The 26,377-nt window shown below is 33.7% G+C and overlaps 1 protein-coding gene across 20 annotated transcripts; it reads right to left on the reverse strand.

The window, feature by feature from the left end:
* Nucleotides 1-14,504: 14,504 nt before the first annotated feature.
* APO4 (APO RNA-binding protein (DUF794)) lies at nucleotides 14,505-26,121 on the reverse strand. 20 transcript variants are annotated; one of them, XM_088900676.1, is made up of 7 exons: nucleotides 25,745-26,121; nucleotides 25,579-25,648; nucleotides 25,356-25,409; nucleotides 20,873-20,969; nucleotides 17,389-20,766; nucleotides 16,527-16,797; nucleotides 14,505-15,497 (listed from the first exon to the last, which is right to left on the reverse strand). In XM_088900676.1, exons 5-7 carry the CDS (start codon nucleotides 17,408-17,410, stop codon nucleotides 14,708-14,710), a joined length of 1,083 nt encoding a protein of 360 aa, XP_088756802.1. In that variant the 5' UTR covers nucleotides 17,411-20,766; nucleotides 20,873-20,969; nucleotides 25,356-25,409; nucleotides 25,579-25,648; nucleotides 25,745-26,121; the 3' UTR covers nucleotides 14,505-14,707. The 20 variants fall into 20 exon arrangements, with proteins under 20 accessions (XP_088756802.1, XP_088756801.1, XP_010248590.1 ...); XM_088900675.1 differs by lacking the exon at nucleotides 25,356-25,409; XM_010250288.3 differs by lacking the exons at nucleotides 25,356-25,409; nucleotides 25,745-26,121 and having other exon boundaries at nucleotides 14,505-15,288; nucleotides 15,397-15,497; nucleotides 25,579-25,738.
* Nucleotides 26,122-26,377: the final 256 nt, after the last annotated feature.

The raw sequence follows: 26,377 nt of genomic DNA on the forward strand, positions 1-26,377 counted from the left end.
GGAGGAGTAAGACGAAAAGAGTTCCTGCGTAGCATCATTTCATTATGTTCAAGCCATTCTATTCTTGGCAAAGTGACCCTTCCTAAGTATGAAGATCCTTCGAAATCAGGGTACATTTGTCATAAAGAAAAACAATAAAAACAAGTAAAAAACAATGACAAAAGCATCTCAATGTATGGAATCTATTTAATTTTGGCAGTAGTTGACTTTTCGAGTATTAGATAATCTTGTAGAGTGGGGTCACCTATTTGCCGTGAGATAAGAAAGCATAAGATTGAAAACTATAATGTGCCATGTAGCAATGAAAACAACGACAAAGCCTTAATTAAAATTGTGATGTGCTATTGTAGCAGAAAATACTAAAGTGCTATAAAGCGAAGAAATCAGTGGTTTATGATGCGCTAAGGTGACGAAAAGAAAACTATGTGCTATGCAGCAAGAAAATCAGTGATTATTATGTGCTAGATGGCGGATGATCAATGTGCTATGCAACGGAAAACTCAATTTATGATGTGATAAAATGGCGGAAAACCATGATTCATGATGTGTTGGAGGCAAAAAAGTTTATTTGCTATAAAGCGGAAAATCAGTGGTTTATGATGTACCGAAGTGGCAAAAAACCATGATTCATGATGTGTTGGAGGCAAAAAATCTCATGTGCTATAAAGTGGAAATCAATGGTTTCTGATGTGCCAAAGTGGCAAAAATTTTGATTCATGGCGTGCCAGATGACGAGAAACTTTTGTGCTATGCAATAGAAATTCTCATGTGTTGTAAAGCAGAAAAGCATGTGCTATGTAGCGGAAAATTTTGATTTAAAATGTGCTAAAAGGCAGAAATTCCATGTGTTATTTAGTAGGAAAACTCATGTGATATAAAGCAGGAAAACTTGTGCCACAGTGCATAAAAACATGTGCTATGAAGTGAAAATTTTAGATTTAAAATGTGTCAAAAGGCAAAAATCCCATGTTCTATTTAGTGGGAAAACCATGTGCTATTTAGCGAAAAAAGTCCATGTGCTATACAACAAAAAAGCATGTGCCATAGTGCAGAGAAACATATGTTATGAAGCAGATAATTTTGATTTGAAATGTGCCAAAAGGCAAAAATTCCATGTGCTATTTAACGGGAAAACCATGTGCTATTCAAAGAATGCTATGCAGCGGAAGTCATTATGTGCGAGAGGGATGGATACTCTTGTGCTATGTAGTGGGAAACTCAGATTTCTAATGTGCCAAAGAGCGGAATATCCATGTGATGTGCAGTGGAAAAACTTATGTGCTACAAAGTTGGAAAACATGTGCCATAGAGCGGAAAAACATGTGCTAAAAAGTAGAAAAATTTGTTTTTTGATGTACGGAAGGGCGGAAAATCCATGTGTTGTGCAATGAACAACTCATGTGGTATAAAGTGGAAAAAACATGTGCTAAAAAACATAAAATTTCATGTGCAATGGCAAAAAACTTGTGTTATAAAGTGGAGAAACATGTGCTAAAAAACGGAAAGATTCATGTGCAATGGTGGAAAAATAATTGATTTACTCTGTGTTAAAGGTAGAAAATTTTTGTGCAATAGCGAAAAATTTATTGTGCAAATTGATGAAAATGATGACCTGACTAAAAATTTGAGAATGCCAATAACATGTTAGATGCAAAATGCGATAAGAATTCAAGAAGTATTATCTCAACAAATTCGATTAAACTTAATTGTCATTTCTCACTTTATCAATTTTCTTGTTGAGAATCATTTATCTTCAAATTTGTACCACACTTTGCATTTTTCTTTTTATTACTTGTATTTTGTTATTATTTTTTTTGCTTTTTTTGGTGTACAATGAACAATTGAGTTCCTTTTTAAAAGACTTTTGCAGTAGTGCAGTTTGAACTTCATTGAGACATATTTGTGCTCGATTTGGGTGTCAAAAGCCATAGGTTGCCCTCATTTTATCTCTCTTCTTTTCTTTTTCTTCCTTTTTTTTACTCGTTCTTTGTAACTTTCAAGGTAGAAAGATAATGCAACTCATACATAAAGGATGATGCAATTTTTATCTTCTTTTTATTGTTCATATTTTTTTAGGAACCTATGAGACCGAAATAGGAGATGACGGAACAACTATGTCTAAAGGGACCTATGTCACGCTTTAGTAGGAGATAAAAGTATTTTGCCCCTTTTCCAAAGAGTTGATCGAAACCTTAACAATTATAAAGGTATGTGCATCAAAAATGCGAATGAGACAATCATATATTCGCTTTGGGAAACACCCGAGTTTTATGGGAAACTACCCTAGTTCTTGGTTAAAAGGTATGTGCATAAAAAATGGAGGACTTCACATGCTAGAGAATTGATAAACAAATACTCGAGCCAACTGATTCTAAAATGATTGAAACATATATTTGCCCCAGTTTTTTTAACCTGTTGCAAATATTTCTTTATCAATCCCTTTCATTTTTCATTTGCCCTAGATTTCCTATTTTGATTTTCTTTGACTTCCATTTTTTCTGAGTTTTCCAATTTTTCAAACTTCCTAGACTATTCCTCCACTCTAAGTTGCCCCAGATTCCTCTTCATTGTTCATTTATCTTTCTTATTTTCTCTTTTTTTTTTCACTTTTCCACTTTTTTTCTTTTTTTTGGTCCGACAAAAGGTACACCGAGAATTTAAAAAGTTCACAAAGGAAAAGGTATTTATGCATTGGCTTAATCGGGCTAACTAGCGGATTTTAAGAAATAATAGGGTCACCCGAGAATTGAAAATGATCAAAGGTGGCCTCCAGTCCTTTCCTTTATCCATTGGTGAAATACTAGATAGTGATGATATCTTTACTCTATGTTGGCTCTGGAAAAATTAGTAGAGGATACATACTTAAATTGTCACAATTTAGGATATTTGGGTGCTATTGGAAACCGGTTCAGATTTATGCTAAAGGTTATTTGAAATGTTCAATGAGGTGGGTAGGGTGGGCATCAAGGTTTTTATACAATGATTGTCAACTAGTTTTTACGAAGACATTATTTTGAAATTTATTGCAAATCTCCGATTTTTTTATGCTTCAATTATGCAATTTCGGGGAATTTTCATCTTCTTTTAAGGGTAACATGACCAAATGAGGTTTATTGTTCAGTCATGATTAAGTGATTCAGGGAAAAGAAAATGATTGGGAAAAACTAGTAATTTATTGAATGAAGAGGTCGGACCCGTGATATGGTTGCTCTATGTACCACTATGAGAGGGATCGGGCCGAACGTAGTTCAGTATGTGTCTTTGAATGACACGGGAACAAAAGGGATGGAGACTATGTACAATGACAAAAAAGATGCTCTCGATGAATGCAGAAGTAGGATAGAAAGCATTGTCTCACTATTCCAGAAGTTACATCTAAACTGACAAAGGTGCCCCAGTATCAGACGCAACATTTGAAATAGTCGAGCAAAAAAGACAAATTAGTCTTAGCTCCTGGCAAAACATCCAAACCAATCATAGAGATGCCTTCATTACGTGGTCTCCCAATAGCACATTCTGCAATCCTTGCAAAAGTAAAGTCTTTAATTACCAATGATGACTCAAAACTGGAATTTGTGACCTCGCTCAATCGAGGCTGCAACAACATCAAAATTTTCTCCTTATAGTGACTACCTCCTCTAAGAGTTGGCGGAGAATTAATAGCACACTTTGGTTGAGGCCAAGAGATCCAACTAGTTGATGTCTTGACTCGAAGAGAATGGGCCATTGGTGGGGCTCTACTGGAAGTAGTAAGAATGATAGGATTTGAAAAGGCCTTTTCTTCACCCAAAATATTGATGGAAGTGTCAAAATTTTCCCCTGAATCGAGCAGTAGGTTCTGGGGGACTTCTGTAAAATTTTGCCATAGTGTAAAACTGCTTTTTCCATCAAACCTCTAAATTTGGAACTGAGAACTTATACTTTTTGTTGCGATTATCTCTCAAGCAATTTTACAAACACCTTGTAAATGCTAACCTAGGAGATCTAATACCACTTTGTTGGAGCCTGACAACAACCACCCATAGTATAAAATAACAAGGTATTTGAAATAGCAACAACGAGAAATCTAATAGCAGCAAAAAAGACGATATCCAAGCAAAGACAAATAAAACAAGTGCCACAAAAAACACAAAGATTTGCGTGGTTCGGCCTTACTGTCTTCATCCACGGGAGAAATGAAATTTGTTATTTACTATGAAATAAAACTGAACAATACAAGTACCTTGCGGCTTGCAATCCAAACCAACACTTACCTTTTGTACACCTGTTCTCTCTTTCCTCTCAACCGGAAGAACAAAAACAAGAAAAAAACCATTCTCACACCAAGAGCATTCTGTATTTTTTTCTCTCACGCATTTTCTCCAAAAAATCCTTAACCTTACATTAAAAGAAAGATTTTATATGTAAAACCTCTTTAACCTAAAGAGGGACCACACCAACTGTTAGATTAAAATCAACCAAACAATTGTAAAATAAGACACAATCCCAACATATATAACATTAACAAGACGTATATCCCTGTAATTCACAAAACACAATTCAATTACATAATATTAACAAAACGTAAAGCATTGGAACAACCAAAGCAACTAACATCTATCATTTTTTCTATTTCAAGCTAATATAAAAAGTACTAAATTACTGAAACGGGCCCATTTGTTATTTATTTCTTTCTGTTGCAGGTAAAGCTCCAATAATGTATAGTGATATTTTTTAAAATAAATACATTTGATAAATTGAACTTCAAGTAATGATGCTGAAACGAGGAAGTAAGTGCAAAGCCCCTCTTTTTATGAGAAGAATCTGAATAAGAAAAGGGGAAGAAAGAAGGGGTAAAGGCTCCTGCTTTTGTTCTTTAACAAATAAGAACAAGAATCCTTGCAGTTGCCACCCATAAATAAAAAAAATAAAGTTTTACATACCTGTCCCTATTGATCCTCTATAATCCAATCACTCTTTCACTTCTCTCCCTTCTTCCTCACGCGATGCTCCCCGCCTTAAGCACCTACTGAGAAAGAAAGGTTGAACTCAACTTGATCACACTAACAAGAGCATGTTGTAGGGAAAGAAGAATAGATGTTGGCAAAGAAAGTGAAGAATCTATTGGATGCCTGGATTAATGGGGCCGGTCGTCTGATCGAGTCCTCCGCTTCTCTCTTCTCCGCCCATTGAGACTCTTGTCTTAATCCTGGAAACCCTTTTTGTTATCCCAGTGTGAGAACCTGACCAGATTTTGAACAGTTAATCGTCACTACTCGGGTCAATGGCCAGATCGGGTTTTAACTTTTTAAAAGTATTATTAGATGAAATAATAAATATATGCAATCAATATTTAAAAATGATACATCAATTGCTAAAGTCTTATTGTCTAAGTATAAACTAATTAATTTTTTATGTATTTGGTATCATTATCTTATTAAGCTATGTAATAATTATAATTTAATATCATTACTATTTGAATAAATAAATTAAAATATATAAGATAAAGCAATGTGTTTATTAAAGTGTATTTTGATGACCTTTAAAAAGGAAGGTATTTAGATCATTCATTGTACTTTTTTATTAATTTCCTTTTAGCACATTAATAATCGAACATCTAATATTCAATTATAAATTGAATAAATAACATTAGTATATTATTTTTCATTTATTTTCCAAAATTACATAACATATTAATATAACGATCCCTATTTGTACACAAAAATTATATAGAATGTGACAATTTAAATCCATGCTATATAATAAATTTATGGAATTTATTATTTTCGATTTATCTATTATTTCATAATATCAACAAATGGTCAATATATCTATTAAATGTCATTACTTTCTAAATTAATTGTTATAAATATTAAATAGTAACTAATGGCATTATTATTTTTTCTTATCATTTATTGAAATAAAATATTAATAAATATTTAATATGTAATTAATATTTAATGAACATGTAATTATATATTATCGTTGACTGGTTATTGATGGACTGAACTTTTTCATAATTTTCCTCAATCAATTTTAAATTCTTTTTTATAAATGATTTTTTTACTTCTTTCGATCGTTTATTTTTTTTCTAAAGTAATTATTACTTGTCATAATACTATCAGGGGTAAAATTGTTAGTTGTCATTTATTAAAATTTAATATTTAAAGCTTAGAACAACATTCTCTACATTTAGGGTAAAAAAATAAAAATCTTAACTTTCATAGTACTTTTGTCTTAGGTGAATTGTTTTTTAAATGTTAGAAATCTATGTAAAGGATATGTTTTAAGTGTATATTTCAAACTTTATTTATATATAATTTTTTTCTTCTTTCATAACTTATAAAATAATAGGAATATGTATTTTTAGTATAAATAAGAATTATTGATATGCAATGATACTTATTGTGGATATCAATTGTGTCAATATGGCCAATAGGCTATGTTTTTTTTTTAATTTTATAGGTATTATAGGTCTCATTCATTATTTTAAATTTATAGTTAAAAAATACATTTGCATTGGTGTATTCAAGAATATTTGGGTACATCAATTCAAAACATTATATCGATATTTAACCATTGAGGATAAGAATTATATATTTTTTAGTTAAGAAGCACATTTTGAAAAAATGTTGTGTTATCAATTTCTAATATAATCAATAGAATAATGTATTTGGATAAATAAATATAATTGTAATATTCATTTATTATATATAATTTAAAATGCATTTCTTTATTGTTTTTATAATATTTCTTTTAAATTTGAGTCTTTTAATTTAAGTGATAAAATTTAATTTCATGTTTTTCAAGTGGTTATTTAGATAACAAATTTCATCGTTAATTATAGTTGAATTTAATTTCATTTTTATCTTCTCTCAATACGTTTAACATCTTAATTTTATCAGCTAAATTTTTATATGTGTTTTGGGTATTAAAAAACTTGACTTATTTCCTCATACGTTTTTTTTTTGTCATAATATAATACTTTTTCAGTTTATGTACCAATCGTGTTTGAAACCGCATCCGTTTTGGGACTACTCGATTTACATACCAATCGAGCCACTACTTTGTTGGTAACTAAATTTTGTATATTGTGCTTTAATTTTTAATTTTTGCCTAATAATCAAATGAAATCATTAGTATGTTTATTTTTATTATACATTTAAAATTAAAAATAAAAGAAAAACCTTATGAGATATATTATTTTCACATATTGTTTTAATAAATGTTTTTAATAGTATTTTTAATTATCCATCAACTAAAATTATTATAATCTAGAAATTGGACAATATAATAAATATAACATGGTTATTCATAGTTTGTACATTATTTTTAAAAACATAATTGGGTTTTTTATTTAAAACCAATAACATTTTCAATTCAATATAAATGATTGAATTTTTATAAATAAATGTATCTCTCAATTTGTATGCTCAAAAAAATTAATTGTACTGTAATAAATAATAAAATATAGATTTAGTAATTATATAAATAAAACAAAAAATTGCTCATTTCAAAAATTTAAATTTTTACTGGTTTTTATATGTATTGTCCTAAACAACAAGTTATGCTATAGGCCTATAGTACAATCTTTGTATTGTGAAAGATTTTTCATCTATTATTGTTCCTAGTTTTACAAACCTATAAAAATTTATGAGGTGAAAATCTATAAAAAACTCCTATAATAAAACAAAACTACAAATAGTTAGTTATTACAATTGAATATCTTTTATGATAAAGAATACAACTAGTAATAACTATTTTTTTCAATTAAAATTTTATATTATTCATACTTATTATTAAAACATTACACATAGGGTAATTTTATGCAAATCATTTTAATGTTTTCAAAATATTTATAAAAATGCAATAAAGTAATAAAATATTATATTATTAACTTTTATAAGAAATGGTATAAAATATATATAATATTAAAGGTTTTAATGTATATAATTGTTGTCTTTTCTCATTGCATATTTTTTAAGTTTTTATTTAATTGTAATAAATGTTTTATCTTTTATTGTAAATAAAATCAATTTGTTTTTAATTAATTAAAATGATTTATAAATTATTCATTTGCATTGAATTTTGAACTCTGAATGCTTCTAAAATTGTAATAAATATTTTTACAAGTGTATTAGAGTTGGTAAAATTTTATTGATTCTAAAGTCTGAATGTAGAGAATGTTATTTTAAAATCAGATTATTAATTTAAAAAAAAAGTTATCTATTTTAACTATGCATGTGAGAAACATTTTCTTACTTTTAACAAATCAATTAAAAAAGTTATCCTTATATAATAATTAATTAATTAAAATAATAATTTATGAAATAATTTAATAAATATTAGTAGATAACAAATAAGTAAATAACATACATAGTATTTTTAATTTGTAAGTTGTGACTTACATAAAAGGAAAAATCTTTTGAGAATAATTTTTGGAAAACTAAAAGTGGGCGTCTTAATTAAAGAATGGATTGGGCATTAAGGTTGAAATTCAAAAATTGAATTGAATACTATGATTGTTTCTGAAAACACTTGAAATTCAAAAAGTGGGCGTCTTAAATGATTTTTTTTACAACTTTAGTATGATATTGTTAAAACTCGAATTTCAATACAAACTTAATAAAATAATTTGAAGAACATTAACTATTTAAGCTTGTATTTGTAACATTGTCTTTGTTTTCAAATTTAGAATTTGAAGTATGTTATATGTAAAAAATGGTAATAAAGTACATTGTAAATAATGGATTATATGTAAAAAAGTGAGAAAAGTATCATTTATTACATCATTAAATTTATTTCTAGTTATTTTTATTTTTATTTTATATTTATAAAACTATATTTTAAAAAGTCAATAAAAATACATATATAGTGTTTGAAAAATCCTAATCATTTATTTATAAATAGTTATTAATTATAGTAAAATTATGAGATAAATGTATGAACTGCCTTGGAGATCATATTTTATACATTGGACATTTAAAAGTATGAAAATAAACTAAGATTAATAATACTATAATATTGAAAAGATTGATAAAATGGACTGAGTTAGTATTGGATATGCATATAGAGTTAGATTTTCATCTTTTATTGTTAACCCCTGAAAACTATTTTTTTTTAATCTTAATATAAAATTTATAAAAATTGGAGATAAAATTTAGTGTTTTATGATTTTTTTAAAGAATTTGATTATGCATAATTAAGTTTAGTTTTAAATGGATTAAAAAGATATAGAGCAAGGAGAACAAGCAAAAATTAGGTGCTAATATCACTATTATTATAATGAGTTAATGACTACTTGGATAGTAATAATTGTGAAAGTTTCGTTACAATTATTCTTATAAGACATTTTAATTTGTTGATATAATCATAGTGATAGTGTATTTTTAACAAAAAAATAGTGTTTTGATAATAATTATGTTGATTCAGAACTAATAATAGTGTTAATATACATCAATATTGATAACATTAAAGTTGAGTTTTAATATTTGGGGATTATAGCTAATAAGGGCAACTTTTGGGCCCTAAATATCAATAAAAACAATCCTTTTAACATAATATCTAAAATATGTTAACTTTTTAAGAAATATATCAAATAAAGGCAAAAACACTTCATTGTCTTCCTCCTCCAAACCACTTCCACTTCAGCCCTACGAACCTCAATGACCACCATGACACCATCCACCAACTTTGCCGCTGCCTTCGCCCACCTATGACAATGCCAATTCACCATCTACCAACGCCACTTCCGCCCACTTCGATGACCAAGAAGATGAAGATCTTCAAATCAACCTCCCCCCCAGCCCTGTGACCTTCGTTGGACTGTTGATGTGGAGTTTCTTTGAATCATACTTCATCTCGAACCGACTCCTGACTCCCCAGCCTCAGTCCCAACCCCAAGGTTGGTGTAATAGAGGCATGTTGTCAGATTGACATTGTCAGAGGTGGGCGGAGGTGGCGACGACATTGGTGGATGATGGTCATTGAGGTTCACGGGGTTGGGGCGGAACTGGTTTGGAGGAGGAAGAAGATGAACAATGTTTTTGCCCTCGTTTGATATATTTCTTAAAAAGTTAACATATTTTAGAAATTATATTAAAAGATTATTTTTATTGATATTAGGTACGAAAAGTTGCCCTTATTAGCTATAATTCCTAATATTCATTAGTAATACTAAAGATCAAATTTTCAATCATCAATACTGATTATATTAAATTATTAATAAATCATTTGATATAACTATTAATATTGATAATGATTTTATTAATAATTCATATTAATGATTTAAAAATACTTTTGTCGTATTCATTAGCAATTTAATGTAATAGTCTTGTGGTTTATAGGTTTATATGAAATGAGTTGTATCAATTTTAGTATATTTTTGCAGTGATATAATTATTAAAGTAATGTTTAAATGAATTATTAGTTTAGTTTTATTAATATTATAGTATTTTATAAATTGATTCTTGATCATTTATAGTTTATATTTATTTTTTACTGTCTTTTAATGGATAATCAGTTAATTGGATGTCTCTCATATTGAGGACATTTGAATTTAAATTGTGAAAAAACATGTTTTTTTACGTTATATATGCCCTTTGAATCACTCATTAACGTATTGATTAGGTTTATAACAATATTTGTTTTTTTAGCGAATGTTGAATTAGTTGAACATCATTTGTATCAATAAAGCACAAGTTTAATTGAAAGGCACACTCTCCACGTTGTGTTGCTAATGGGCTTCATGCGTGCCTTGTCACTAACCCACATATTAAGTTTAGCATATAGCATGTAGTTCCTATTGGGGTTAAATAGCTTATAACTATTCATTGATTAATGCTGAAGAATTGGGTGGTTATAGGCCTTTATGCAATTGAATCACATGGAGAGACAATATTTGAGCTACTTTAAATTCCTAAAATCAACAATGATAAGCTTGATTTGAAAAAAGAAAAATTTAATGATATTCTCTTAGAAGAAAATCTAGCCATTTATTTGAAATACATCTTTCAACTATGAGGTATTTGATCATTGGAAAAATCCAAGATTTAGTAATTATCAAGTATAAATAAATTTGTACTCTTTGGTTCTTATGCAAGTTTATATGAGAGAACCTCTCTTATCCTGGTTGTATCTATTTAGTTTTAGGGCTAATTACTTATATATACCATGTATATTTAAAAACCACTTAAATATACTCTAAACTTTCAAAACCTACTTCATAACACAAATATGCCATTTGTTAAAGAAAACGTTGGAACTATTTGAAACATCATTAAATTATTTCATAATCCATTTTTACCCTTGTTGTTTCTTCCTCTCCTCTCCTAGCTAAATGAATAGAGGTTTGTTGTTTGTAGAACCAACAAATCCTAAATGAGCTACATGACCCCACCTTGTTTCATCGACATATATTTTCTTTAGTGAACTTCTGAACCCGACCTCTTATTCCACCATAGAGCCAGTCATTCCATGTCACGATCTTTGATAGGTTCACAAATCAGCTAAGGGTGACTAATCTAAAATTCCGGGTTCTTCTCCAAGAATGTCATAGAGAGACCTAATGGTGTATGCCCACTTGGTATATTGCCTTCAAGACATGTGCTTAATGTTGTACTTTTGATAGATTGAATGAATCACTACAATTGAGACTCAAAATCCATCGAGTTTCACCTTCAAGATCTACTAACTAGGTTCCAACAAAGTTTGCAAGTAATTTATGGTATCATCTAACAACCCTGTTCTTAAACGAGTGTAAATTATTATCATTATCCTCTTCAAATCTCTCACTTGAGTATCAATTCAAATAACAAAACAATTTTTTATAGCATTTCCCAAGTCAATTCTATTTATAGATTGAGGGACAAAGATTGCCTATTCCATTTCCTTCTATTTCGTTGTTCCAATTCATTGAATTTATACTTTACTCAAAGGCCTCGCTCGCTTTTTGGTAAGTTACTTACCCATGTTCTTATATTTCCTATGTAAATAAAGAAATGACTATTTTAACCATAAAAATCCATTACCAAAAGGGGCATTTTTGTCCCATTCAAGTAGGGGTGTCAATTGGACTGGATTTGGTCCAATCCAATGTGAGTCCATTACAAATGGACCTGGTCCAATCCAGTCCAATGAATATTTTGGACCGGTCCAGATAATGTCCAACCTATTCAAATTCCTGTTAATTTAGATTAGTTTCAACTCAAACCTGGTCCATTGATACCTATGTTCTTATCTTTTATCAATGGACCAAATATTGGCTCAATCCAACATAAAATTCATTATGGACGGACCGGGTCCAATCCAATATGTCATATTGTTCCGTCCAGTCCATCCAAATTTAATATGTCTTATTGGTCCGTCCAATCTGTCCAAATGGATTTTGATTTGAACGTACTCCAACCCAAAATCGGTTCACTGACACCCCTACATTCAAGTATTGGCAAATTTCCCCCTAGGTGGGAAAGTTATTTACCCATCTAGAAGATGGGTATCACTTACCATACCTAGGAAAATAAAATTTCCCTGGTCCCCACATAAATTTGAAAAAAGAACATGTGATTCTTGGTCAATGGGAACCAAAGTCCCATTGACCAACATTCCGCCCCTCTCAAAATCCAAAAAACGAACACCCCCAAGAGTATAATGGGTTGTATGTTGATGTATTTACTGCTCTTGTTCATCAACCACGGAGTCATAGAAAGAGGGAAGAGAATAGAGGCAAAAATGATATTTTGAAAAACAAGAGAGAAGATAGAAGAAAAACAATAAACAAATGACATACTTTGAAAATTTAATGAATAACTAGGAATAATTTTGTCTTTTCCACTTTATTTGTTAGATTTAATCTTAAAAAGGTCAACAAGGTACATATAAGTTGTTTTTAAAAGTTGAGAGTATATATAAGTAATTTCCTAAATATACATGGTATATATAAGTAATTAACCCTTAATTTTAATAAGTTAACATGTGGTGGGTTTTATTAATTTTTAGATTGGCGTCTATTAATTTATTTTGTAGGTCGAGATACCTTTTATTATTGGACTTTCATTGGTATCAAGGCCGCATTAACTTTGTTGTGGAATACTTTGTCTAAACATCCACAAGTAAAAAGTTATCTACTAAAAAGAAATAAAAAGTATAGATAAATCGATCATTCCATCCTCTCTGCTCCTGGTGTGATTTGAAACAATTATTTTCTATACCTCTCTTGGATGAGAAGGAATTTAATGTACGCTTTTAGAGTGGAAAGAATGCCTATTGGAAAGAATGGTTGTATATTATTTTATGGGAATAAGGCTGATGGATTGTAATGTCTTAGTATTAATAGAACAAGGATTTTTTTTTTTTAATATATTGATTGTGCAAATCATGTGGTTGATGATAGATTTATAGATTTATATGGCATATGAGAATGTGTCACACAAATATAGAGAAAATGAAAAGAATATGGTCTAGTGGATCGTTGCCTAATTTAAAATTTGATTTTGATTATTAATTATGAACTTAGTTTATAAAGTAAAATGTTAAGACATTATTTTGGTAAAGGACAAAAATCTGAAACATTATTAGAAATTGTACATTTAAATGTGTGTTAGGCCTTTAAATGGTAGAACACAGAGAAAAATTAAGTACTTTGTGATCTTTATAAATAACCATTATAGATTTGGATATATCTACTTAATTAGAAGGAAATCAAAAGTCTAAGAAACATTTAAGTAATATAATTTGGATGCTGAAAACTATTTATCTAAAAAAATTAAAACTTTAAGTAATGATAGAGGACTTTGCAAAATCAAATTGAGCCAATCTCAATTCTAAGCTTTACTTAGATCGAGTTAGGTCAGTAATTTCTAATCTGGCCTTGGGTTATTGTGGAGGACCTTGCAAACTAACCCAAAACCTATATCACCGTTGAAGTTCTCCTATAATTGCTTGCTGTTGGGATTCATTGAGTCAACATTTTCCTCTGTATATGTTCTTGTGGAGGTCTAAGATCTGATATCCAGAGAATAGAAAAGATAAATATACATCCTGGCAGGTCATGGTTCAAACGGTTCAACAAAAGGAAGATGACAAAACTTTATTCTTACATTTATAGTTGCTTTTACAAATAGGGATTTGAAAAAAATCACAAAAGGAAGATGACAAAACTTTATTCTTACGTTTATAGTTGCTTTTCCATATCCAAGAATCATAGTTTTGTTAAGTATACCAAATACTAACAAGTGCTGGGCCAAACCCAGTTCTGAACTGGGCAGCGGTCTGAAAGGTCAGAGAGTGCTGGGGTCATGTCAATTATGGGTCTGCCAACACTTCCTGTTCCTGAAATGCTTATTCATCGTAAGCAACTGCATCATGAGCATTGATTGACCAGCAAGTGTTTCAGTTGATCTGGTCCTTAATCGACTTGTTAACCGACTAGTTGACCATTAGGTTGACACTTTTTTTTGCAGGATCACTAGGTTGACACTTGGCACTAGATTGAACCAGACCCACTTTTATAAGACAAACAAATCATAAAGTGAATTTATTATCTCTTCTTATTCTATTTTATTGGAATAAATGGTACACTTAATGGAAGAAATATTTACAACAAAAATCTGTGCCCACTGCTCTGAAGGACTCAACTCTACCATTGAATCAAGAAGTTAATTAGAGTGAAGAAGACCTTAACCTCACCAAGTGTGAGGACAAATATTTCCCAACCCAAAGAATGGTGAAACTAATCAGGTGACCCAAAGCCAGGACCATGTTCTGTAACAAGATCAAAGGTTTCCAATGTTTTGACTTGAGGGGGTGGTGCTAACCCTTGCATCTTCATCATACAAAAGTACTTTGTGGGCACAATTGCCCCAGCTTGTAAGCAAAGCTCCACCACTGCTGGAGCATGCCCATAAAAATCTCGCCCCTTATCCAAGAGCACTGGAGGATCCTGAGGTCGCCGTCGCCACACAATCTTAGGAGGTACAAAATCATCCACTTTTGCTCTCTTCCAGAAATGGATCCCACGCCAACCTTCATGCTTGAACACTCCACAAAGCCGAGCCCTGTGCCCAGATGGCCCCACATGAACTTCTGAGCAGTACTTGCAAACCTTTGCTGGATAAACCAACAACAACTTCTGGACACCTGATCTCAGCCTCTCCCATGCCCCTAAAGTTTCTTTTGCAACAAACCTCATCTCATCTTGTGACAAAGGCACGGCATTAAAGACTTCATGTTTACTGGTGTCAGGTGTCCAGATAATTGAGTCTAAATTTTCATCATTAATATGAGCTCCAGCTTGACAGCACAGCTCCACGACTGCAGGGATGCGATCAAAATCAAATCTTTGCTCATGTTTTATGACATCTTGGAACATGTGTTTTAGGTGGAAAGCATCAACAGGGACAAGGATATCATTCAAGCTACCATTAATCCATTCATGAAGCTGGTTCTTGGCACGTCTCTTGTAACCATGACAAGTCTGAATCATGTGCCCTCTCTCTCCAATAAATACTTCTGGACAGAACCTACAGAGATGTTTTAGGAACCACATAAGAACAGGGAGTGGACAGTAGAAAATTATGTATATATCATTCATTCCTTTGTTCAATTAAACTATGGTCTACCAAGAAAAAAGTTAAATATTTGAAAAATAAAATAGAAACCCGTCATTTCAAGAGAAGGCAACCTCCCCTAAAATAAGGATTAAAACTTGCAATTTTGTAAACTGCTCTAGGTGACTTAAAGTTTTCAAGTGGCTTAAGATGAAGTCTTTATGGTAGTAGAAGGAATGGACATCAAAGAACTTCATGTATTTCTCCATTGTCCAGTTTTACATCTATTTTGCATCTTTAACAAAGCTCTCAGATTGTACTACTCAAACAGTGGGACTTGGCAACCAAAGCCACCTAGTAGAAACATGATATGTCCAGAGGCAAACAAATGTTAACAATTTGGCCTATTCTTTGCAACGTTTTGTCAATAATGAATTGGTGTTAGATGATGCAGACTTCTATAACTCTTAAATTGTACAAAGCCTCAATCTACTATGCTCATTAGTCATTCCACATAGAGGAACTTCTATTTCTCATTTGTTTTGTTTTCACAAACATTTTAATACTTTTCCCCTCATTTTCCAAATCTTCATAAAGCTCAACTGCTTTTGTCAAGTGCTGGATCTAGTCTTAAGTCAACTCAGATTTGGGAATTGGGACCGCAAAATATGTTCCAAGTTTTGCATGATTTGTTTGCAACTTGTTTTACATCTAAATAAAATGTCCTATAAACAAAATTCGCTAGACAAATTATCAAAAAAATGATTATCATTACACTTATTAATTGAAATATGGGAATAGTTTAGTTTCCCAAATACTTGCAAAACTATCAATCAGTTCAAGTAGATTCAGGATTTTGCACCTAGAGCAAGTATAGGTTACACTAAACCAGGTAAAGTCATGTTTCTGGTTGAAGAGTTATTGTGAACAATGCAACAGTTACCAATAAGGACTTGAATGACATTGCAAATGAGTAATAGGAAATAGTACTGCTGGGCTTACTTGCATGCCTTGACAGGAATGGCTTTGAGAAGCATGGAAAGACCTTCTATAAGACGTGCTCTGGCCCTAATGACTTCATATGCAACAGGTACCATTCCGCGGACTGGATAGTTCTTAGCTCTACTTTTTATTCTTTCAAGAATCATTGGCCTTAGCTTATCCCAGTCGACCTTGGAACTGTAGCTTCGTGAACTGGTGAGGTGATAATTATAGTCTTCCAATAAATGATGCCAAATTTTGGACCTCCAAGCCATGTGAACTGTAGCAACAGCTGAGATGAATAGAATATCCAAGAATAAATTTCTAACTTTGGCAATAGTTCCACCTTATAATACAACTGAAACAAAGAAGGAAAAAATGAAAATTGTCAAAAAAAGCAATATATTTTATAGCTGGTGTACAACAAAACAACAAAATAGCAACATATCTAATAGCTGGTTTATAATAGAAGAGAAAAAACCAATTAAAATATGATCTAATCCCACTTCATAACTTCTGTATAAGTGCACAAGAACAACAGATAGATCAAATAACCCTAGATAATTAAACATGATTAGGAATAACAAATAACAAATTCCTCAATCCTCATAAAGATAGCTATAAATGAGAAAGTAGGCAAATTAATAGAGAAATCATCACACAAATAGAGCCCTTGTATGTGGATATCTGTCATATAGAGACACACAGTTTTTTATAAGAATGGAAGTTGAGATTGCGATAAAAAAACACAAGAGAACAACTTGAAATTGAACTAAGAGCCCTCCTCAAGAGTTTTTTTTTCCTGCTAAAAGAGTTTCAGTGAAGAAAAGCAATTGCGAGAGAGGAGAAATGAGAGACTCAAGAGCAGAGATGAGAAGTGAACCTTCATGTTGTACGATGCACATGGTCCACAAATAGGGTTACTCCACTCCCACCATCTGCAAAGCTTATTTGTTTCCTATGGTCGTTACTTAATTTGTTAAAAACTTCCATGGCCATGCTTTGGTTCCAGAGAAATGGTGCTTGAAACCTTTTTTTTTTTTTGATAAATGAGAGTAGTTTTATTAATTCAAATAGCAAAAATACAAGGGTAAAATATAAAAGCCTCCCCTATAGTTTCATTTTAACAAATACCTCCCCTGATCTTTTAAGAAACTCAACAAAAACCTCCCTTCCGTCACTGTCCCAGACGGAAAACGTTAGTTTGATGCACCAGTTTTTTCCAAATACCCATTCTACCCTTTTATAAATTATTTTACATACAAAATTACTGAAATAATTGCATTTTAACTCAACAAAAAAACATATTTCAGTAATTTTGAATGTAAAATTACTGAAATGATTGTTAAAAGAGGTTTTTGTTGAGTTAAAATGGGGTTATTTCAGTAATTTTGTATGTAAAATAATATATAAAAGGGTAAAATGGGTATTTGGAAAACACTGGTGCATCAATCAAACGTTTTCCATTTGGGACAATGACGGAAGGGAGGTTTTTGTTGAGTTTCTCAAAAGTTCAGGGGAGGTATTTGTTAAAACGAAATTATAGGGGAGGTTTTTATGATTGTCAAAAACTTTAGGGGAGGTTTTGTATTTTGCCCAAAATACAATCAGCCTAGGAGAAGGCACGAGATATTACCCCCCTTAGGACTGAACTATATACACCAAAACTGCCCAAGCCTGAGACCCAATTACAAAGTAGCCCAAAACAGATCTCCCCTTGACACCCCTTGCTTGGCTAGAGAATCAGCCATTGCATTTGCTGATCTTCTGACCCACTGAACCCTGACGGTCATATTCCTTGTCATCCATTTAACTTTCTTTAACAGATCCCTGTAGCCCTAACAAGCTGTTTCTGGGCTAATCAGCCAGCCTACTACTACCTTGGAATCCCCTTCTACTAACAGATTGTTCACTCCAATTTGACTAGCCATCTGTATACCTTGTACCACTGCTAGTAGCTCTGCCCTTACTGAATCACCTTCACCCACTGGTCCTGAAAATAGAGACAACATATTGCTGTCTCTTCTCTCAGAATCCCACTGATTCCAGATGGCCCTGGGTTACCTTGGCAGCTTCCATCAAAATTCAATTTTACCACACCATCCGGTGGGGGATTCCATTCAACTTGTGATTTGATCTTGGTGGAGACTGTAGCAACCACTGCAGCCCAATTTCTCCTTAAGTCATCAAATGAGTAATCTGCCAACAAGTGTGAAGATTTTAACCATGAGACGGTCCTTGTCAATATGGCACTTGAAACCATTCTTCCATGGAACACATCTTCCTTCCCATCTTTACTATTGACAGCTCTTCCACTTCACTGTTGCACCACCATTAAAGAAGTCCAATTAAAGTGAATCATGTCATAAAATCAGTATTGAGATCAATAGGGTTTTCAGTTATGTCACCCACCTCAACTCCTGGTTCAACCGCCCTGTTTCTTAATTCAACTTGCTATTTAACACTTGTCACCTCTTTACTCCCCTCTTCAAAATTAAAGTTTTCCGTGGTAGTGTTCCCAACCACCCGTGCAAAGGTTCTGCTATGCGTCAGAGGGGTTTCTTGTGTTTTAAGCCTTTGACTTTCCATATGTCCCAAGTCTTTTTGGCTCCCCAGAAGCTGTTGACCCATTTTAGTATAACTTCTAGTCTTTTTTGAATCCTCTAATATGCTTCTTCCACGTACAACTTCTTCCTCAAACTCCTCACCTCCCTCCATTCTAGCTTCCTTCCACAAGCCTGCTTCAATGAAGGAAGCCAACCAGACGGAAACGAAAATACCCTCCACTCTTATTTCCACCTTCCTTGGTATATCTTCAAGCCTCACTCAGCTCAGGAGAATAGCTGCAGAATGGAGGTCTCCTTAGTAAGCACCATCCAGTCTCCCTCCACACATAAGTGCAATGACATCTGCTACGTCTTGCTTCCAAAGATGGAAAGGCAATCCGATTATCCATACCAGAACCCCATCTTCAATAGAGAAGTTTTTGGCATTAGAGAGAGGATTCCATCTGAAGATTGTAATAGTTCCTAGATCAGTCTGAAAATTAACTACTGAGAAGTCTACTATGTTCTCCCCAAAATCAACTAGAGCTTTACATTTATCAAAGAGAGTTACAATAAACTCACTCTCCAGCTTCAGATTCAAGATCAAGTAATCTGCAACTCTCCTCCAGTCAACAGATTGCAACCCTACATCTACTATGAACTTACTAATCCATTTTTCTTTCTTTGAATGTTCCATCACCTGCACTGTCCATTGGCTTTTGCTACAATTACTGACTCTTGCTCCATGTTTCCAGACATACTGGACCTCTGATACACCCCTTCTTCCCTCCCTGGACTCCCCTTTGTTACTTTTACTCCATGGAGCAAAAATTCCTCAAGCACACTACTCACTTCCCTCCAACCTTGACACTGTCTTCCTGCTGGGAAACAAACCAGCTGTTTCTTTCCTCCCTAAAAAACTCAGCCAGAGCTATGTAGCAGCCCGTTGTATTCTTTCTGCTTTCAACTATATATTTCTTACCTTCATCAGCTGCAATCTCTTGCCTGTTGTTTTGCTTACCATTCAATCTTGCCCCTTCCACAAACTTCTGCAGGCATTCCACTACTTCTATCCCAGTCAACAGAACCATAACCCTCCTTGCTTCCCTTATTTTCAAACTCAGCTTTCCTCTACCTTTCTCTTCCTCAAACAGGAAGTACTTAGCTTAAACTTTCAGATTTCTTCTCCATCAACCTGCCTCCACAAAGCTTCCCTCCATTGTCATCTTACTGTTACCACTGCTCAACGTTTCACCTTCCTCCCTCTTCTTATTTGGACACCACATTTCTGCAGGAATTTTCAGGATTGGGAGATAGAGAATGCTACCAGCTTCTTATGCTTGCTCCAAGATACTCAGCTAAACATAGAAAGGGAAGACGGTAGGGTGTGGAAGTGGGAGTCTGGCGGCTGTTTTTTTCTGTTAGATCCTTTGTAAGCACCTCATGGAGAAAATGAGTATCGCATTCCCGTCCAAAATTGTGTGGAGACCCTAGCTCCATCAAAAGTTTGCTTTCTGGTAGACAGAAGAACCAAGGGCAGTCTGATTAGGAGGAGAATAAATATTTAGGATTTGCCCTGTATCTTGCGCATCAGGAAGAAGACATGATCGACCACCCCTTCATACACTGCCAGGTTGCATTTCATGATTTGAACTTCGAATAGGAATGCAGAAACGAAGAAGTAAGGGCGGCACCCCTGTTTTTCCGAGAAGAAACTGAAAAGGAAAAGGTGAAGAAAAAGGGGGCAGAGTTCTATAGCAGATAAGAACAAGAAACCATGCAGTTGCAGCCCAAAATAAAGAAAAAAAAAGTTTTACATACCTGTCCCTCTGGATCCTCTATTTCTAGTCTCAGTCGCTCTTCCACTTCTCCCCTTCCTTCCCCACCTCGCTTGGAGCTCCTGCCGAGCACCTTACACCTATTGATATAGAAAGGTTGAGCTCAACTTGATTACACTAATATGAGCATATAGAAAAAGAATACGAGATGTCGGCCAAGAAAATAAAGAATCTATTTGAATATCTGGATCAATGGGCTTGATCGTCTGATTGGTTTCACCATTTCTTTCTTCTCCACCTCTCTCTCGACAGTCCACGCTCTTCTTGCCTGAATCCTGAAACCCTTTTTGTTCTCCCAATTTGTGAGAACCGGATTGGACATTGAACCGATAATACTCGCCGTTCCGGGTTGATGGTCAGGTCAGGTTTAATATTATGGGCCATTGGGCTTCTCTGGTTGGGAGGTCCTTGGCTCTCCTTCCAGAGAGCAAAAGAAGAGTGAAGCTGTGAAGGCTTTCGGTTTCGGAACTCGGTATGCTTAAACCCCACCGGGTCAATCAAGTAATTTTATTTGAAACCCTAGAATTTGGAGGGAGGCTTCAGACAGTCTGTGTCACACACTGTAAAGCCGTTGATTTCGTAAAGCTTTTAGAGAAGCATTTCCCGTCGCAATTCATTTCAACTCTCTCTCTCTCTCTCTGGATGGATTGATTTGGGACCTTTCGTTCGTAGTGCTCTGCGTGATGCAGATAGCAAGAGGAGTCACGTTGCCATGCCCCAATAACCAGTATGCCTGACCAGCACCCCTAGCACATAGTTCAAGGACAAAGAGAGTGCAAACTAATCAATACCTATATTATATAGAGGAAAGAGGAAGGCAAAGAATTCTTTTACCTCAATGTTAAGCACCTCTTCCTCTCTTTTCTCATACATGTGGTTTATTTATTTTTAAATTAAAAATATAAAAATCAAATAACTATCTTTTATGAGTAACAACATAAGTTTTATTAAAATAATGAAAAAAGAGGAATTACAAACATGGATAGCCTCAGCTAGCCATAGTGTCAATGCAATACATGAAGAGTAGGCAGTAGGTTATACAATTACAACACACCCCATCCCTAGACTTCGACCTTGGGCCTGGCCATAGACTGAGGTCAAAGCCCAATTTGCCAACTCAAACCCCACCTAAGCTAAACCCACAACTTAGGATGCCTCAGGGTGGTTTAGTAGGCCTTAAGCAGGTTGTTCAAATTTGAAAGTCTTTTCTTTTCAATAAGTAACTTCAGATTTTATTAGGAAAAGTCAATATATACAAAAATACAAGCATCCCAAGGAGAGGTGTGAGATGCACTTCTCACATAACTCATAAATACAACTGTGGACTGTGGCGAGGGATAAAGTGCTGACAATGGATCATCTCCTGAGTAGAGATTTGCTGGTTGAGAACTGTTGCAGTCACTGTAGGTCCAGCCCAGAATATGCTCCCCATCTTATTTTTTATATATATATATATTATCCAAAAATCCTTCACACCTTCACATTAAGTGTTCCAACTAGCTTAACCATCTTGCTGCCAAAAGAAACCACATTTTGTCTGGGTCACAATAAACATCTCAAAGATAGAAGTATGGACCAACAGATACTCAATCTCTAGGTAGGTTCACAGAGTTGCATGACATGTTTATTTATTTATTTCTCGGAGTCACAATAACCACTGATTCAGTGAGGTATTTGACACCTAAGAACCAAGCCAACTTTTTGCCTGCTTTTGAATCAATGTCAGAAAACTCTATAATGATACAATCTACATCAATGGAGAATTCAGTACTACTACTAACATTCCTCAACTAAAACTTTCCTTTCTGACCATCCGCTACCAACACACAACCATCACTAGGAACAGCAACTTGTTGATGGATACATTAAGAGTTCTTTTAATATTTGGAGAAACAGTAACTATTTGTATATGAGTTCCTGCACCAGTAATTTAGTTTTTGGTCAATTTGAGTTTTTTATTCGTAATTTTTAACCTTTATTAGATATAAAAAAGAACAGATTACATAATAACATGCCAAGCATCCCTCTTTTTTAGGCCTTGTATCTGCCATCTAACCCTTCCTTTTAACTGTTTACATTACATACTCCAATAATTGTCCCAAAATATCCATCCCTATATACTCCTTGATCAGCCATGGAATTGTTGATCAATGAACCAAGAGAAGTTGGCATCAGCTGCTCTGGTATTTCTGCAATCCTTGACTGTTGTTCTTTAACCAGTGCACAACCACTCTAGAAACATTTGTCTTCACTACCTAATCCCGGCAGTACCCAAGATGACAACAACCATGCACTGAGGCAGGTATAACCAAGCAAAGACTTGCAATTTCCTGTTACTTTCCTTTTTCCTTCATTACGCAGTCCAAAGGTTAAAGCACTGGCTACAGTTTTGCATGGACTCAGACACAAGAATCAGAATCTGAAACATGTCTAGGTCCAACTCAGCAAGTCCAAAAAAGTGGGATCTATGAACATGCCTCAGATAAATAATTAAATAATTAAATTACAATTTAAAAAGTGGGATCTACTAGTTGTTGCTGATGTTGTGTATGTGTGTTGTGAGAGTTGCTAATTTTTATGTATCAAACATCCAAAGTACCCTTGAAGAAGTAAATAAAAGAAAAGCATTGCAATCAAATATGAATCAGAATTTCTAAATGTCAAATGGAATACTTTAGGCTCAGTTTGGAAGGAGTACAAATACAAATATGTAGAATGAAAAACCTTGTATTTTGTATTATTCCGTTTTATATTTGTGGATGGGACAAATTCCTGACCCTTTAGACCTTGATGTGGATGGGAGATCTGGTGTGTCAAGGGAAGAGATAGAGAGTGTTAGGGAAGATGGGGAACTTCCATCTATTGCTCAGGTTTCAACTCCCATAAATGATGCTAATCTCCTTGATTCTAAACCCCTCCCAGCAAAACCATCTGATCTTGAACATTCTAGAGACCTGGCTTTAATTTCAAAGAGCTCAGTTGCTCCTATCAACAAGTTAAAATCTCAAGGTTTCAAGAAACATGATGAAGATTCAGATATTCTACTGGATACTGAGAGTGATATGGAAGAAGTTGCATTAACTGAGCTAGAGAAAGAAAATGCAACAAGTATTGGATGCTCTAAGATGATTGACAAGTCATGGGAGGACTATGGGTCCATGGAGTTTTGCTTGGTTCTGAGTAGAAAAATGGATAAGAGTCAGCGAAATGTGAAGTTGGAAGCGAATGTAGCTAATTTTCACTTTGTTTTTTCCTCGTTCTTTTGTTGATTTTGCTACTTGGCCATTGGCTTTAACTTCTACATGACAGGTAAGATCAGCATAGAATATCCTCTCAGGCCTCCGGTTTTCACAGTCAAGTTGTATACCATCATTCCAGGAGAAAGTCATGAGAGGAATGCTTCTGAATGGTACAATGAATCCGTGCCATTCTAGCAGAGGTAAGATAGAAAAGTTCTGATTTTTTTTATCTCTATAATCATTCACGGTAACAAATCAATCCGTGATTTAAATCAAGTTTTTATTCATGAAAATGATATTTTTTATCATAAAGGATCAGCTCTTCCATCTTACCATGGTAATAGTTTTATCTAAATTGTCACTTGGATATACAAATATTGTTTCAGCATCCCACTCTATCAGGGATTCAAGTCTTCTTGGTAATGAATTGGAATTGTTACCACTAGTCAGTAACTCAGTATTGACTTTTGTGGCTTCTATTGTCCTCTTAGAGCCTTTAACTTGTAACAGAGATTAATGTTCATTGATGTGACAAACCATGGGGATGTTATTTTCACTTTTCTGCAGTGCACTTAACTAGATATGTTTATTATGAGAAAACACTCGATGACTGTAGTGATTGCAAGTAGCATTTTCTGTTTAGATCATGTTAATAGAGTCTTTCTTTTGTTAGGCCAATTGAAGGAGAATTACAACTTCCATTAAACACCACTTTCTTATTCTATTCCCCTTGTTAGTTGCTAGTCATGCATCTCAATGTTTTCAGTAATCTTGTCCTGATAGAATAAAATTCTTCTGATATTTTCAAGGAGGATCAAAATCATTAGGCTCATTTGGTAGAATAACAACAGAAGTACTTTGTACTTGTAGCAGAACTTGAATGCCAATTTCTGTTTCTAGATTTTGCAATGAAAAGGTTTAAGTTGTTGATGTAATATATTCATGAAATAATTGGGTCGTGGATCTGTGGAAATTTGAATTTCCATGGGAATTACCTGATTTAAATTTCACGTGGCTCAAGCTTATTTGCATAATTACAACAACAAAGCAATAAGGAAAATAATTCGATAATTTATACTTAAGTTTATACTTAAAAAAATAACAGCAAAGCAATAAGGAAAATAACAGCAACAATTTATACTTAGAAAAATGTATAAATTCCATAATAATTCGAACACACAAATACCAATAAGGAAAATAATGAAAGGACAAAAATTGTTCAAATACCTTAATCGGTGCTGCTTTCTTTTAATGCTTACAGGGATGATATTGGTGGTCAACCTAAAAGGGGAAAAACAGAAGAAGAAGAAGAAGAAGAAGAAGAAGAAGAAGAAGAAGAAGAGGAGGAGGAGGAGGAGGAGGATGTATCCATCTTCTGTGCGCAACTTGAGAAGAAGAAGAAGAAGAAGAAAGAAGAAGACGATAAGAGAGAGAGAGAAAGAGAGTTTACCTTGGTTTGATCTCTTTGGATCGATCTTAGCTTTAGGACTTCAACAGATCGAGATCGATCTCACCGTTACCTTGTACAGAGAGAGAGTCGATTAGTTTTACCTTGTAGAGACTTCAACAGATCGAGATACCTCAGCAGAGAGAAAGAGAGAGGGACGAGGGTTTACCTTGTACAGAGAGAGATAGCAAGACAGGGTTTAAAGAGAGAGAAAGAGAGGGACGAGGGTTCAGTGAGTTCAAGTCGAGAGGCCTCGAGCTCGAACGAAAAAAAAAAAAATTCTGGGAAGAATGAGTCCTGCGGCAAGAAATGAATATCCAAAAACACCTACATCTCATTTATTCTTGCCCATTCTTTTCCAGAATCGGCAATAATTAAAACAATGATGCCACTTGCTTGGTTCAATATGCCACTGGCTTGTTTCAATTCTCAATTTTATACAAGATGAAATTCTAAGATAAAAAAAATGAGTAAAAATGGGAAGAAAACATTGCTACGAACGAAATGCTTCTTTTCCGATAATTGTTTTTTTTTTACGACAAGAATGAGAATGAAAGTAAAATTTGTAACTCCTTTATAAGGGTTAGAGGTGTAAAACGTGTCGTGTCAGGTCCATGTAAAGTGCGGGTTATGCCATGTCACCCTCCCCTAGAATAACTTGGGGGTCGGCTTAACACATCCCACAACCTAAGCCCATGTGGGCCCGTATTGTGTTGCAGGTCGGGCTAGCCCGTGAGCCAAGCCTTGAAAATGAGACTCATCGAATATCTCACAATCATGTCGTGGTCCACATGATCATGTC

This window comes from Nelumbo nucifera, chromosome 3, assembly GCF_055504915.1.
Source record: "Nelumbo nucifera cultivar China Antique chromosome 3, China Antique-T2T, whole genome shotgun sequence".
Classification (NCBI taxonomy): Eukaryota; Viridiplantae; Streptophyta; class Magnoliopsida; order Proteales; family Nelumbonaceae; genus Nelumbo; species Nelumbo nucifera.

Bases quoted from the DNA above. Each gene is read 5' to 3' on its own strand.
- APO4 (XM_088900675.1), bottom strand. From the start codon at position 17,410: ATGTGCATCGTACAACATGAAG. The intron at 16,798-17,388 runs GTTCACTTCTCA...TATTCATCTCAG, and splicing joins GTGCATCGTACAACATGAAG to CTGTTGCTACAGTTCACATG. The intron at 15,498-16,526 runs GTAAGCCCAGCA...ACATCTCTGTAG, and splicing joins ATTCCTGTCAAGGCATGCAA to GTTCTGTCCAGAAGTATTTA.